The sequence below is a fragment of the Lactuca sativa genome, chromosome 8 (genome assembly GCF_002870075.4).
Source record: "Lactuca sativa cultivar Salinas chromosome 8, Lsat_Salinas_v11, whole genome shotgun sequence".
NCBI classification, from domain to species: domain Eukaryota; kingdom Viridiplantae; phylum Streptophyta; class Magnoliopsida; order Asterales; family Asteraceae; genus Lactuca; species Lactuca sativa.
This window is the reverse complement of record NC_056630.2, coordinates 260,990,863-261,004,410: the sequence shown is the minus strand read 5'-3', so window position 1 is coordinate 261,004,410 and position 13,548 is coordinate 260,990,863. Positions and strand designations below refer to the sequence as shown.

General features: G+C 34.5%; 1 protein-coding gene across 1 annotated transcript; it reads right to left on the bottom strand.

The window, feature by feature from the left end:
• Positions 1-4,193: 4,193 nt before the first annotated feature.
• LOC111907593 (putative glycerol-3-phosphate transporter 4) lies at positions 4,194-8,382 on the bottom strand. The gene is made up of 3 exons (XM_023903394.3): positions 6,942-8,382; positions 5,347-5,886; positions 4,194-4,443 (listed from the first exon to the last, which is right to left on the bottom strand). The coding sequence occupies exons 1-3, from the start codon at positions 7,963-7,965 to the stop codon at positions 4,403-4,405; spliced, it is 1,605 nt and encodes a 534-aa protein (XP_023759162.1). The 5' UTR covers positions 7,966-8,382; the 3' UTR covers positions 4,194-4,402.
• Positions 8,383-13,548: the final 5,166 nt, after the last annotated feature.

The window sequence follows — 13,548 nt, the reverse complement described above, 5'->3', positions numbered from 1 at the left end:
GGATCGGCGTAGTACTATGAGTTTATCGTTCTAGTGGCTAGAGGGTGCCACAATGTAACATGAACCAGTGATTGTATGACTCATATGGGAGGGACTCGGTAGTCAAATGATTAAGACTCTTAGGTCTCAGATCGTTAGTCTTATTGGCATGTTCGAGTGTTAGTTCATTGATTGGGAGTCAGGTGACTCAGTGACCAGCTGGTTTGGAGTGTGTGGACAGTAAAAAGTTTATTAGGCATATTGGTTGTGCATCGGAAGTTGCTTGATGCATGTTTGCCACTGTGGACCCTATTCTCTTGAGAATGGTTTATTAGGGGTTTGGTTACCAATTTTGGGTATTGGTTCTGGAATCTCGAGTCATAAAGTTCATTGTAGATATATTGAGTGATTTGTCAGGTGGTGTACACATGAGCTGATAAGGGATTTGGATGAAATGTAAGATTCTTGGATGGACCATCATCATGTTCGTGGGAGCAATGGGTTCGCAATGACTTTTTAGGAAGTCAAGTGTGTACTCGAGGTTCTTGGGTATAACTTCTGGATTTAGGTTTGGTTGAAATTCGTGATCTATGTTTTGAGTATTCTTTCTGCATGTTTTGGTGGTATCCCTAGTCAGGGATTAGGGGTATGTACGACGATGGATGATTATTAGTCTTAGAGTATGGGTTCTAGAGTTTGGATTCATGGTATCCTAGTTTTGGGGGTTTATTGATGGAGTTAGTTGTAGTTACAGTTTTGAGAAGCTTCCCAATTTGAGTGGTTTACACTGGGAGTTTGGCCTTTCACTTAGGGAGAGGAGGATAGTGGTTGCGGTTGAATATTTCAAGTTATTGGGTTGTTTGTTGGCAACAGTGCTTTCCGAGTGGTCTTTCGAGTTTTCTTTATAAGATGCCTTGATTTCAAAGTGGTTAGAGGAAGCTTATGGAATATGTTGGCGTGGTTTTAAGAGACCCTAACCAAGACAAATTTCGAGGACGAAATTCAGTATAATTCAGGGAGAGTTGTAACACCCTGTTTCGAGTAGTTTTTTATTTTGGAATTATGGGCATTAAATGGATCAAGTAAGGCCTTGGACTTTGAGGTAATGGGTTTTAGACCCTATTGGATGTTCATGATATCGATTATATGATCTAAGCCACTGGTTTATGCTTTAGAGCCAAAGGGTAAAATAGGAAAAGTTATATGTTAGGCTTCTTCTTTGGATTATGGTTTTTAGTTCGACATGTCTTAAGTCAAAATTAACTATATACAAGTGTGAGGCTTGTTAATACCTTCCATGGATATAAAGATTGTTGAAAACGAAGTTGAAACGAAGAAGTTATTGTTGTTTGAAGTTGATGTGGATTTGGGTGAAAAGTTATGGCCACAATGTGGGGATCAGAGCCCACGACACGGGGATCAGTCAGACCCAAAACCATGATCTTTTTGGGTTTTCAATGTATTTAAGCTTGATATTCCACATTTTTGGGCATTTTATCAGCCTCCACCACCTTTAGGACCCCTTGGGAGAAACCCTAGCCTCTATTTTCAAGATTTGAGCATATACTCTCTCCTACCTTCTTTTTTAGATGATTTTTATGTCTTTTATGGAGCTTAAAGATCAATAAGGTTCTTTTGGTTGCAAGGAATGATGCTTCAAGTTTGGATCCATCAAAGCACTATATTTTTGGACCATTGTGAGTATAAAGTTCCAATCTTCCTATATAGTTCATTAGATATTGCAATTTGGGGTTTTTGGCACTTTTGATCCATTTTACGAGTGATCTTGGATTTGAGTGGACTCCAACATTTTTTGATTGCTTTGGAATGTTTTTTGGACCCTATGGATAAGGAAAGTTAAGACCTTTTCCTTTCCCTTTTAGCCATGCATGTTCTCTTGGTCCTTTAGTTCATTTTGGTGTATTAAAGTTTAGATATTGGAAGGTTGTGGCGTTATTATGGATAAATTTGGAAACTTTATCCATCTAGACATCTTAATGATTTAGATATGAAAGTTGGAGACTTGGACTTAATAGATTAAGTTAAGAAAGATGCATTTTGGGTCTCTTTAAGACTTAAAATCTAGATCTTGGTGGTTTGTACTTTCCTAATGGATAAAGTTGGAAACTTTATCCATTAAGACATTGGAAAGGATCAGATTTGAGATTTGGAGCTCTTGGAATCGGAAGAAAATGGATTAAGCCGTTTGAGCTATTTAGACTAGTCCCCACAACGTGGTCTTAGGCTGTCACGGTGTGGTGACTGGGGGATTAGCGACTGCTTTGGTATTTTTTGCCCACAACGTGGGCAAGAAAGGCCACGACGTGGAGAGCTATTGGTTAACAATTTGACTTTGACTTTGACCGTTGACTTTTTGACTAACTTAACTTTTGGTCAAACATGTGTAGAATTGAGCTTTTGGCTAAAGAGTGGTTTCGGTATGGCTTTAGGAAGCTTGGGTTGGACGTTCTGTTGTTGAGGTAGTTGTTGGGATTTTGTTGAATAGTTTAGGTGAGTCTCTTCACTGTACTCGTGGGTTGAACGAATGAATGTCGACCCAATGGATTATGTTTGTTGAATGCTAGTTGTCTTTGTGAAATTTGTTGATATGTCATTATGTGATTGTTGTCTTTGTGATATTTGTTGATATGCTTGTATGTGCTTAATGTCTTTTTGACTCTTGTTGATATGATTGAATGCTTAGTTGTAGGGGTCAAATAGACCAAATATTGGTTAACAGAGACCGAATGAGATGAAATAGAGCCAATACCAGTTGAAAGAGACCAAATGGGTGAAATAGACCCAACACCGGTTGAAAGAGACCGATGTAGTGAAATAAACCCAATACAAATTAAAAGTGACCGAAGGGGGATGAAATAGACACAATTTAGTTTCTTACTTTTATGTATGTATGGTATGGGGTATTTTAGGGGACTTACTAAGTTTGTGGTTATTACGGCTTTATGTTTATGGTTTCAGGTACTTATGTTTTCAAATGAAGGGCCTAACTTGATCACACTATGTCCCCTGAAGATTTATTCCGCATTGACTATTTATGATTTTACTCTGATGATTTTGAGTACTTTTATTATGACCGACATTTGGGTTAATGAATGAATGATTTTGACTTATTTAAAAATGAATTTTGTACTTGATATTTTTAGGCGTTTCAAGATCTTTCAAATGTAATTATTTATTTATTTAATAAATGTTGCTTTGGTGAAATTATAGTTCAAATTTAATTATACACGAATAATTTACCTTTTTATAATTCTCTAATAATATTATGTATAAAGTTATAATAGAAAGGATGTAATACATATTTGTTAAAAGCTAGTTAATTGAAAGGGTATTATTGACAATCTATATAAATCGTAAAATCTGAATATACTTTGAATATATCTTTTTATGTGAAAAATGATATTGAGTTGATGATGAATCACTATTTCCTCCACTAATCACAGTTTAAAATTTCTATAGGAATTATTTTCATAACATTCTTTATCTTCCACATCAATGTTACATTTATTTTTTTTCCAACTCCATCTCTAACGCATTGTTTAACCTTAAATATGAGAATTCGGAGATTGAAACTACTACATTCAAGGAATTCTCTTTTGACGGCTTGCACTTTGCGCAAAAACATGTGTATGTACGATATACAAAGTAGGGGTAAGAGGGACGGATACTCAAGAATTTCAACCTTGAATATGAGAATTCGAAGATTGAAACTGTTGCATTCAAGGAATTCTCTTTTGACGGCTTGCAATTTGTGCAATAACATGTGTATGTACGATATATAAAGTGGGGTCAAAAGAGGGACGAATACTCATGAAACCTACCCTGAACTCGCTTCCTTTTGGTCGGTAACGAGTGGGTGGGGTGATGTTGCTATCAATACCAGAGGCCGTTCCCATCATGTCCCACTCCTACTCCTACTCCTACTCTTGGTGCTCTTATACCTATAGCATAAAAAGTTATTATGATCTTAAATTATGATAACAATATTTATCGATCATTCATTAAACTTTTAGCAACCGTTCGAAATCTTTTTGTTGTTAAGATCCAATCTATGTGTTTGCATTTCTATTATTATATATGTATTCTCCAGTGATGCAGAACGATACCAGATTAATAGAATGATATTATAGAATTTGCATAATGTGCTTTCGAACATGGGATTCCACACAACATAAAAGCCAAAAAGAAGAACAAGAGAAACGAAAATGATGCAAAAAACACCACAAAACCATATTTATATCTGATTGTTATACATTAACATTTGAACAAAACGATGTAAAAATTATATGTTCATAGTTGTATGTCGCGGGTGGCTTATGAATACAGATGTGCACTTTGTCCTTTGTAAACCATTCTTGTCTACTTAAAACGTGTATCGATTGTCTGCAATGCTCACGAATGACTACCTCCTCCCTTGACATAAAAGTGATTGAGATAAAGGAGCTGCACCAAATAAAGAGAAAAATTGTGTAGAGATGAATGTTGTTTAAAAATATGAAAAAGTGACAACAAACTTGAGGGTATAGAAGGAAAACAAAAAAATGCAAATTTATAAAAGTTTAAGACTTGGGAAAGCCTTTTTTCCTTCTTTTTCGTATTATGTTCAAACGACCCTTGCGTATACCTTACTGGATTAAGTCATGTCTCTTGGCTAATAAATAATCCATAATGACATAATTTCTACTTGCAACATTGGATTTACAACCTTTCTAAGACGATCTTCGATGATTCATAAAAGAGGTGGGCATTCATATTTTTTTGAACATGCAATAGATCCAGAATAAGCCTCTACCCTACCCGGTCCCAAATTTTGGGTGTGACAAAATATTGAAGTTCCCGCGTAATAACATGTGTTTGTGCCGCCTTTTTGCTTGAGCAAATATTGCACTTGTTATCCTATTAACATTAGTTAGTGTTCTACCTATTGTGCCATTTTGGATGAGATACAAAGTACTGTAGTTTTTCTGACTGCATTCCACCCTTTTTTTAAAGAAAACTATAACCGGTTTTGTTGTATCAACATTTGTCTATGTCCCACCTTTTTTGGTGGACAAAAAGTGCATTTTTTGTTATAATGTCATCATCGTGTGTCCACCTTATTCGATGATTTTGGGTGTAGACAAAATATTGTGGCTATTGTCCTATATACATTAGTCTGGATCCCACCTTTATACCACCTTTTTGGGTGGAGCAAAATATTGTAGTTTTTGTAAAATTGAGATCAACCTATAATCTATGTCCCACCTTATTCTATCGACAAAATACTATAACATCACTCAAACCACAATTGTATCTTGCATACCAAACAATGGCATAATTCAAAATGTAAAAAAGCATACGACATACCTTCAACATTGTTTCGTGGACGAGGACTTGTCAAAGCCGTCCTCTCCGTGAGTTCAGTACAAACAAGACTAGTCAAGAGTAGACCCGCGATACAGGCACCAATCATCAACATTGCGAATACCGCGTCCCACCCTTTTGTAGAAAGAAATCCAGTCAAAAGCGGACCCAAAGCCGCCCCGATAGAACCGGTGCCATCAATAATAGCAGTCACGGTTGCCAAGGCCCGTGAATCGCCTTTTAAAGAACTATGTGTCCCAAGATCGGCGGACACCGCGGTGGTGATCAGGGCATAAGGCCCGTTTATAAACAGGCCCGCAATTATCATCAGGATAATGTTCATGGTCTTCGAGATGTTTCCATAAGTTCTATATAGAAGCATTGATGGGATGGCGACATACATAAAAGTTGCGGCAGTGGTGGCACGTGCCTTTAGTCTATCAGAAATATATCCGGCTAAAATTCCACCGAAGATTCCCCCGACATCGAATAAAGTCGACAGGTTTCCGGCCGATTTTACTGATAAACGCTCTCCACCGATCTCTGCAAGCTCACATGGTGATTTTAAACAGTTAAAATGAACCCAAAAGAGGTTAATATATAACGAAAAGTTGCAGTTTTGTGCAAAACTAGAAAATCCATCATAATCAAAGGATTATAATAATAACATCTCAATGCAAATTGTACTATGTTTGGTGTGCATCATACTGTGACCCTAACCGATGCCTATGAGAGCAAAAATTGTAAAGTTTTTGGTGTGCATCTTACTAGCTCTCGATCTCTCTTTTTACAAAAGATGTAAATGCCACTTCTAATTGTGATCACCAAAAAAAACATATTAAAAAGCTAATCTAGTGCAGTCAGATAATCAATTATATGAAGCTAGTGATATTTGGTAATTTCATATTTATCTCAATAATGAGTTTGCTACAATTACACTTGTCTAATATATGAATTTGATTATTTTTACCCTAAATAATGAAATTATCATAAGCAGAGTCAGTTTATGCAACATATAAAACAGATTAATCAACTTTAAATCATAACAAGCCGTTTGAATGTCATCCAGTGATCCCATAACAACAAATAGCAATTCCATTACAATGCTTTTTCTAGGTGCAATTTGTCCATTTATTTCTTTACAAATTAAATTGTACTTCAAATGATATTGTCTATATAGAAAATTCATATACATTCTAAGAAAATTTGCAAATGACATTTTTATAGCGGTGTTTCTTTTTAACTAGGCCAACATAATACAATAAGTTGTATGTGGGTGTTTCCATTTTGTGCAAGGCCTAAATACAAGAAGTATTGGTTTATTCATCACTATCACTATATCTTAGTTCAAAATAATAGTTATATAAATCTATTTAATTATAGCAATGTTGTAAAAATACAAATTAAGCGGATTTCACTGATAATAATGGGTAATTTTCAAAATATAATGTCCTAATTAGCCAAAGTGAAACTACAATGCTATGAATGAGTAGATGTTAATACTACAATGCCTTGATAAGAAAAATCATTATAATAAATGAAAGTAGGATACTAGTTTTGTATTTATCAAAAGAAAAAACATGCAAAAAATAATGTACCTGTTTGACTTAGATAAAAGGGCAACCAAAAGAGAAAGGTGTATGCAACAAGCTTTGAGAAAAAAAGGCATAATGCAAATGGAATTACTCCAGGGATGAAACAAGCTCCAACAAAACCAACGCCTCTTCGATTAACAGAATGAATGTGAGGAATGGGGGCCTCCTCATCATTGGATGTACCCTCTTCCCACATCATGTTATCATCATGAATCGATCCTCTCGCATTTGGAGAAGAGTCACTTGGATCCAGGAAGCCTACATCTTCTGGATAAGCGGCCAAGAACAAAAACACCATGACTCCGGCTGCCACGATAAAAGCTGCCGGAAGAATAAAGCACCACCCCCAACCGTAATCAAGAACACTGGCGGCAAGAAGAGAACCGCTGATATTGCCGACAGATGTATGAGCATTCCAAATCCCCATTATCAATCCCCTCCGCCTTTTACCAAACCAATTACCAATCACTGCCACCACCGATGGCCAACCGGTGGCCTGAAACAATCCGGCAACCATTTGCATCCCCAAAAAATACCAAAAATGATGAACATCCCAAAAGTAACCCATCCCGAATAATGCCACAAAGATTCCGCTCCCGATCATCCCAGTTGTCAAGAACAATCGAAGATCCAAAGTATCTCCTAAATGACCAGCAACGTACATCCCTAATGAATAAACCGCTAGAAATGCAACGTCTATTTCCCCTAGTTTTGAAGTGCCATCTTTCCCGTTGAATGGAGCCCATCCATCATCCGAATAAGTATCATTCATTTTGGGGATAAAAAAGTCTCCCATTGGCCATGGCCACGGGGGAATGTTAGTATTGGAGTTGGAGTGATTGTCATGGCGAGGAGGATCCAACACGCTTTTTACAATGCTACTAGGTTTTCTCGATGCATGGTATGAACTGTATGCAAAGAATGTAACAAAGAGGGTGAGATATCTATACGTTTTCAAACTCCAATCTTTTCCCCTAATGCTTCTTATCACCAAAATCCCTGCAGGTATCCTTCTCATTCTACCCATATTTAAATCTAATCTGCAGTCGATCACCTAATATTATTACTAAAATAATAGACCTTAATCACTTTGTGCATAAAGAAGACAAGGAAGAATGTTCAAACCAGGAGCAAAATTTTCCACGAATAAAATTGGTTGAATATGGAAGGCTGGGAATCTGTGTGTGCGTGAGTGTGTGAAGGGGAGATTGAGAGCTTTTAGCGCAATTTAAGTGACCGCGAAGTTGGGGGAGGGGAAATTTGACGTGAGGAAGGGCACGTGGCGTGGCGTTTAACTATGGATTTGATTTCTCTCTCCCTAATATTTGCCAAATGACTTGTTTTCTTCCTTTCTCACTCGCAATCGAGTGATACAACGGGATGATTGCGGATTCTCTTTTCTAGCCCCAAATTTTTGTTTGTGGAACTTTGTAATTACAAGGGCTTTCTATAAGAATCTCTCCTCATTTTCTACAAGAGGTTCTCTATAAGTACCTCTCCTCATTTTCTAATTCCACCCCTCCTAATTTGATTTTTTATCTTTTGTTGTTTTTTTTTTTTAATGTTTTTCTCCTATTTTGTTTATTTTTTTGTTTTTAATTCTTTTTAATTTATATTATTATTATTATTATTATTATTATTATTATTATTATTATTATTATTATTATTATTATTATATTTTAATATTATTATTATTGTTGTTATAAAATTTGCACTAAATTTTAACATTTGGACGACATTATAAATCGAACGACTATATAAAATCGATTTTTTAAATATTTTATATATTTTAATATTAATATTATTATTGTTATTATTACTATCAATTTCCAGCAACATTTTATAACTCGGACATTATAAATTCGAACGACTATATAAAATTGGAACAAAAACAAAGTTTGTCCTTATTAATTACGAATATTATTTGGTACGGTATTACAATTGCGTGGTACGTTATGCGAATTAAAAACATTTAGTCGATCACTATACAATGTTTCCGGTTCTATATAGTCGTTCGAATTTAGAATGTCAGATTTATAAAATGTTGTTTGAAAGTTATAATTTTAATAACAGTAATAATAATAATATTAAAATATAACAAATATTTAAAAACCGATTTTATATAGCCATTCAATTTATAATGTTGTCCGAATGTTAAACTTTTGTGCGAAATTTATAATAATAATAATAATAATAATAATAATAATAATATAATTTAATAATAATAATAATAATATAAGTTAAAAAAAGAACTAAAAACAACAAAATAAAAAAATAAAAGAGTAAATTACACGAATGGTCCCTATGGTTTGGGATAATTTGCGCGTTTGGTCCCTAACTTATTTTTTTAACTCGGAAGGTCCCTACTGTTTGTTTTTGTTATGCGCTTGGTCCCTGTCTTACCTAAAAAGACTATTTTTTCCTTGATTTATTTATTTATTTAAATAAACACACCCCAAACTCCACCCCTCTCATCTTATCTTACATACCTCAACATTTTTCTCTATTTAAATAATAATATTTTTAGGTAAAACAGGGATCAAGTGTGTAACAAAAACAAACAGTAGGGACTAAGTGTGTAACAAAAACAAACAATTGGGACCTTCCGAGTTAAAAAAATAAGTTAGGGACCAAACCCGCAAATTACCCCAAACCATAGGGACCATTCGTGTAATTTACTCAAAATAAAAACCAATGACATTAAATAAAATACAAATGATCTCAAATCAAATGTCAAAATTTTGATTTGATTGACTTTAGGGGGTAAATGTGGTTAAGAGGGGTACATATAACATAACCCTTACAAGTATCAAATGTACACCACTAATCACCACCAGAACATCTCCACTATAACACTATTAGTTCCAACACCCGGTTCATTATTCCAAAATATAAACTGCAAAGAGGTTGTAAATTGGTACCGAAAGAATAAGGGGTTTGGATTTGTTATAAATTAACATGGAATCTGGTTTGCTTCTGGCTCGTCCTCATAAGTTGATCCGGGGCAGCTGATTTGGCTTCATCATACCCTCATACCCTGTCTCAAACTATGCTTAGGATTGGCAGGATGGTGAATCTAGCTAGAAAGGGTTTTAATTGACGAATAAAAGTATTCTAGATGCGTAGAGCTTTTTGTTTATGCAATATTATTTGATTTCCAAATAAGTACGTAATTATTTTAATCTGGGAAAGTTGAATACCGGGACATTTCAAGTCTACTCCCAAAACAAACAAAAGAATTTTTCTCATGTGGATGTATAATATTTATTTATGCATAAAGGGTTTAGTTTAGGAGGAGAAAATTAAGAAATTAACATTCTTGGTTATGGATGCGACATAAAACTAAAAAATGCTTGCTGAAAATTTTAATGCAATCTGTATACCATATTCTTCAATTCCCTTTTGTTTGGTTTGGTTTGGGTACCATCACCATGCATCAAGAGTAGCTATCATCTTTTTTATACAAGTCAGTTTCCTCTATATCCAATCTTTTATAAATTCTCTTCACACAAGGTAAGATTATGTTGCAGGAAAATGAGGTAAAGTAGAATCCTTAGAAATTGAAGGTAGAAACATATCATGACTAATTTGTTGGAAATTTCAGTATAAATATCTATAATTTTACTAATTTTGGACATATATAAATATATACATATGTTGTATATATAATTAACTCTAAATGGGTTTGTGCTCTACTCCACGAGAACTAATATATCGTATGTATAAAATGGAGTATATGTGAATGAGATATCGATACTCAAAGTTGGGTATTTCAGAATAAAAGTTAGAAGTGAAGTGGGTGTGGGAATGATTCCCACATTGGTAGAAAGACTAAACTCAAGTGAGTTTATAAGCTTGAATGTATTATAGGCTTACAAGCTTGTGTCTATGGTTTTACTCCAACTCCTACCCCCGCTTAGGGGTACAAATTTTGGATTTCGAAGGCCAAATTTACCGAACCTGTGCGTGGGCATGGCCTGCAAACATGGACACGAATGCAACTCCAGATAAATCATGCCCGCGCAACCCTCGTTTTTGCTAAACTTTACTATTTTGGTCCTTAGGATAAATGCACAGTCAATTCCTTAATGACGAATTGATTTCTTGCATTTACAAACCAGTATAAAAGCAAACCACTACTACCTCATTCGATACACTGATTCAAGAAATGGAGCACATTAACTTGCACTCTTTTCCTCTTTATATACATGGTATTTGGAATGTTTGTTGTTGTGTTGAAGCTTGCATTGCATGATATCGATTATATTCTTTATATTTGTTCTACACTCAACAAACACAATCAACTGGTGCAGACTACATTACATGACTTTAGGTGTGGAAGTTAGGGTAGAGTGGTGGTGACTGTGGGGATTTGGGTATGGGATTCAGTCGGAGTGCAGGTTGCTGATGTTCTTTGCTCTAGAGTTTTTTCATTTTAGAATTTATATTTTCTTCTAGACTTAGTGCTACAAAATAAGGTCATCTTTGAGATTAAAGCATTATCTTGCACTTAGTTGACTTGTTATCAAAATAGTATCTATCTATATATCATCTAAGGTTCATGCCAAGGTAAATTCTTCAATCAACATCCCATTGTTTATCAACACTACAATTTGGATATGTTTGTATAAGAAAAGTAAAAATAATTAAAATAACTCCTACTATTTATATCAAGTTTTGTAGCCTAATTTAGTGGGAGAGAGAGAAAGAAAAATACAATTTACTGACCGGGGTATTGTATCGTAGTGAGGCCATCATCGGATAGAATCTTATAGCATCTTTTCTTGTGTTTCTTATTGTTGGAGTGTTTGTGACCGTTTTTTGACTATTTTTTCTGAATTTTGAATTTTTATTTATTTATTTATTTATATTTAAATAACCACTATAAATATCATACTCTATATCATATATATCACACCACTAACACATTCAATTCATGCATAACCTAAACTCTTCTATTTCAAAAATGACTCCAAACAACCATCCCTCCGTTTCAACCCATTATCTGGTCAAAACAATCGTGTGCAAATCTTTATCCACTAGATCCATTACTTTACAGACCGCAACTTGATCCCTCTCAGACTTCGCTCCGACCCCAACCCTAACAATTTACTACCAACAAATGCCACAACAATATCACATCATGCAATCCCTTAGGCTAATCATGTTACAAAATTTGCCCCTCTCTCCGAATACATTCTGGGAAGCCAACCCCTAACACCATAAGTTGATTTTTTTGGAAATCCAACTTGATCCGGACCTGGTAGTCGTACTCGAACCGAAACCCGAATTTCTTTAGGAAATTAGAGCCGAACCACCCAACCCAAAAGACAAAGAAAATGAAAATTACTAGTTAGAAAAGTAAATGTAAAGGTGCCCTCTAAGAAAATAACTACCCGAGGAAGAGATGAAATTAGTGGAATCATGGGTCGAAATTTCAAAGGATCCCAAAACCAGTAATGCACAAAAAGGTGAGCATTTTGAGCGACACATTATGGAGCAATTTCATATGGTTATTGGTTGTGGTGAATACCGTATAAAAGACCATTGTGATAAAATTTCACAAAATGATCAAAACAATTAAAAAATTCAACGACGTATACAACAACTTGTTGAGTCAATGGAAAAATGATCAAACTATTTTCGAGACAATGTTTAAAAAAATTCAAATTGATAACAAGTGGAGGTCATTCAAATTTATCGATGTTTGGAACGCGTCCTCGAAATGAGTAAAGAGCATGGTAGTGAAGAAGGTGGTTCGAAAAGATCCAAAGTTTCCAAAACAAGTTACACTACTTCATTTGATGCGCATTTCGGGGTTGATTTAAACGAAGATGATGAGCTTGAACATAAAGAGGTAGTCGGCCAGATCGGTCGAGATAAAGTGAAAAGAGAGGATCTTCGTCGAATACATCGAGAATCAAAAAAGAAGATAACGTTCACATGGTCGCTAAAGGGCTAAGGTTGAAGAAATTACATAGCAATATGGTTTGATTGGGTTTAAACTTGTCCAATATATATTATTATACTTAAATTGTTAAACATGTAACATAGGTATATTATTATCCAATTATATATTTCTTATGTGAAAGACTTTTATGCTTAAGAGTCATTATAGAATGATATTGTTAGATAATATATGATTAAAAGAGGTCACACTAACAACAACTTGATGCATATATATTAATTATAAAAATTCGATTCTTGATAAATAAATATATCTCTTGTAATTAATTGAAAATTATTTATTTCATGGAAATATTAAATTTCAACATTAAGTATCAAAATAAAATAATAAGGAATGATTTATATATAAGTAGTGTACATTCTTTTAGATATAATAGGTTTTTCAATTATAAATTATATATACATGAGTAGTAAAAGAAAGAATAAATAAGCCATATGTCTCTACTTTGATTGTCCAAAATGTGAGAAAATGAAACACTTGTTTCCTATTGTCCTTTATGTTTATTATAATGAAGGTAACATGCTTTGGAAGCATATGCACTTCATAATCATCTAGCAAGAATGTGGGGGACAAGACATGAGATTTATTAGTTTTTTAAAAGGGGTTTTAAGACGGATAACTCTATTATATATCGGTGCACCT

Coding starts and splice junctions, on each gene's coding strand:
- LOC111907593 (XM_023903394.3), bottom strand. CDS start 7,965: ATGGGTAGAATGAGAAGGATACCTGCAGGGATTTTGGTGATAAGAAGC. Junction 5,887..6,941: donor CTTTTATCTAAGTCAAACAG/GTACATTATTTT, acceptor GTGAGCTTGCAG/AGATCGGTGGAGAGCGTTTA. Junction 4,444..5,346: donor TCCACGAAACAATGTTGAAG/GTATGTCGTATG, acceptor TATTTGGTGCAG/CTCCTTTATCTCAATCACTT.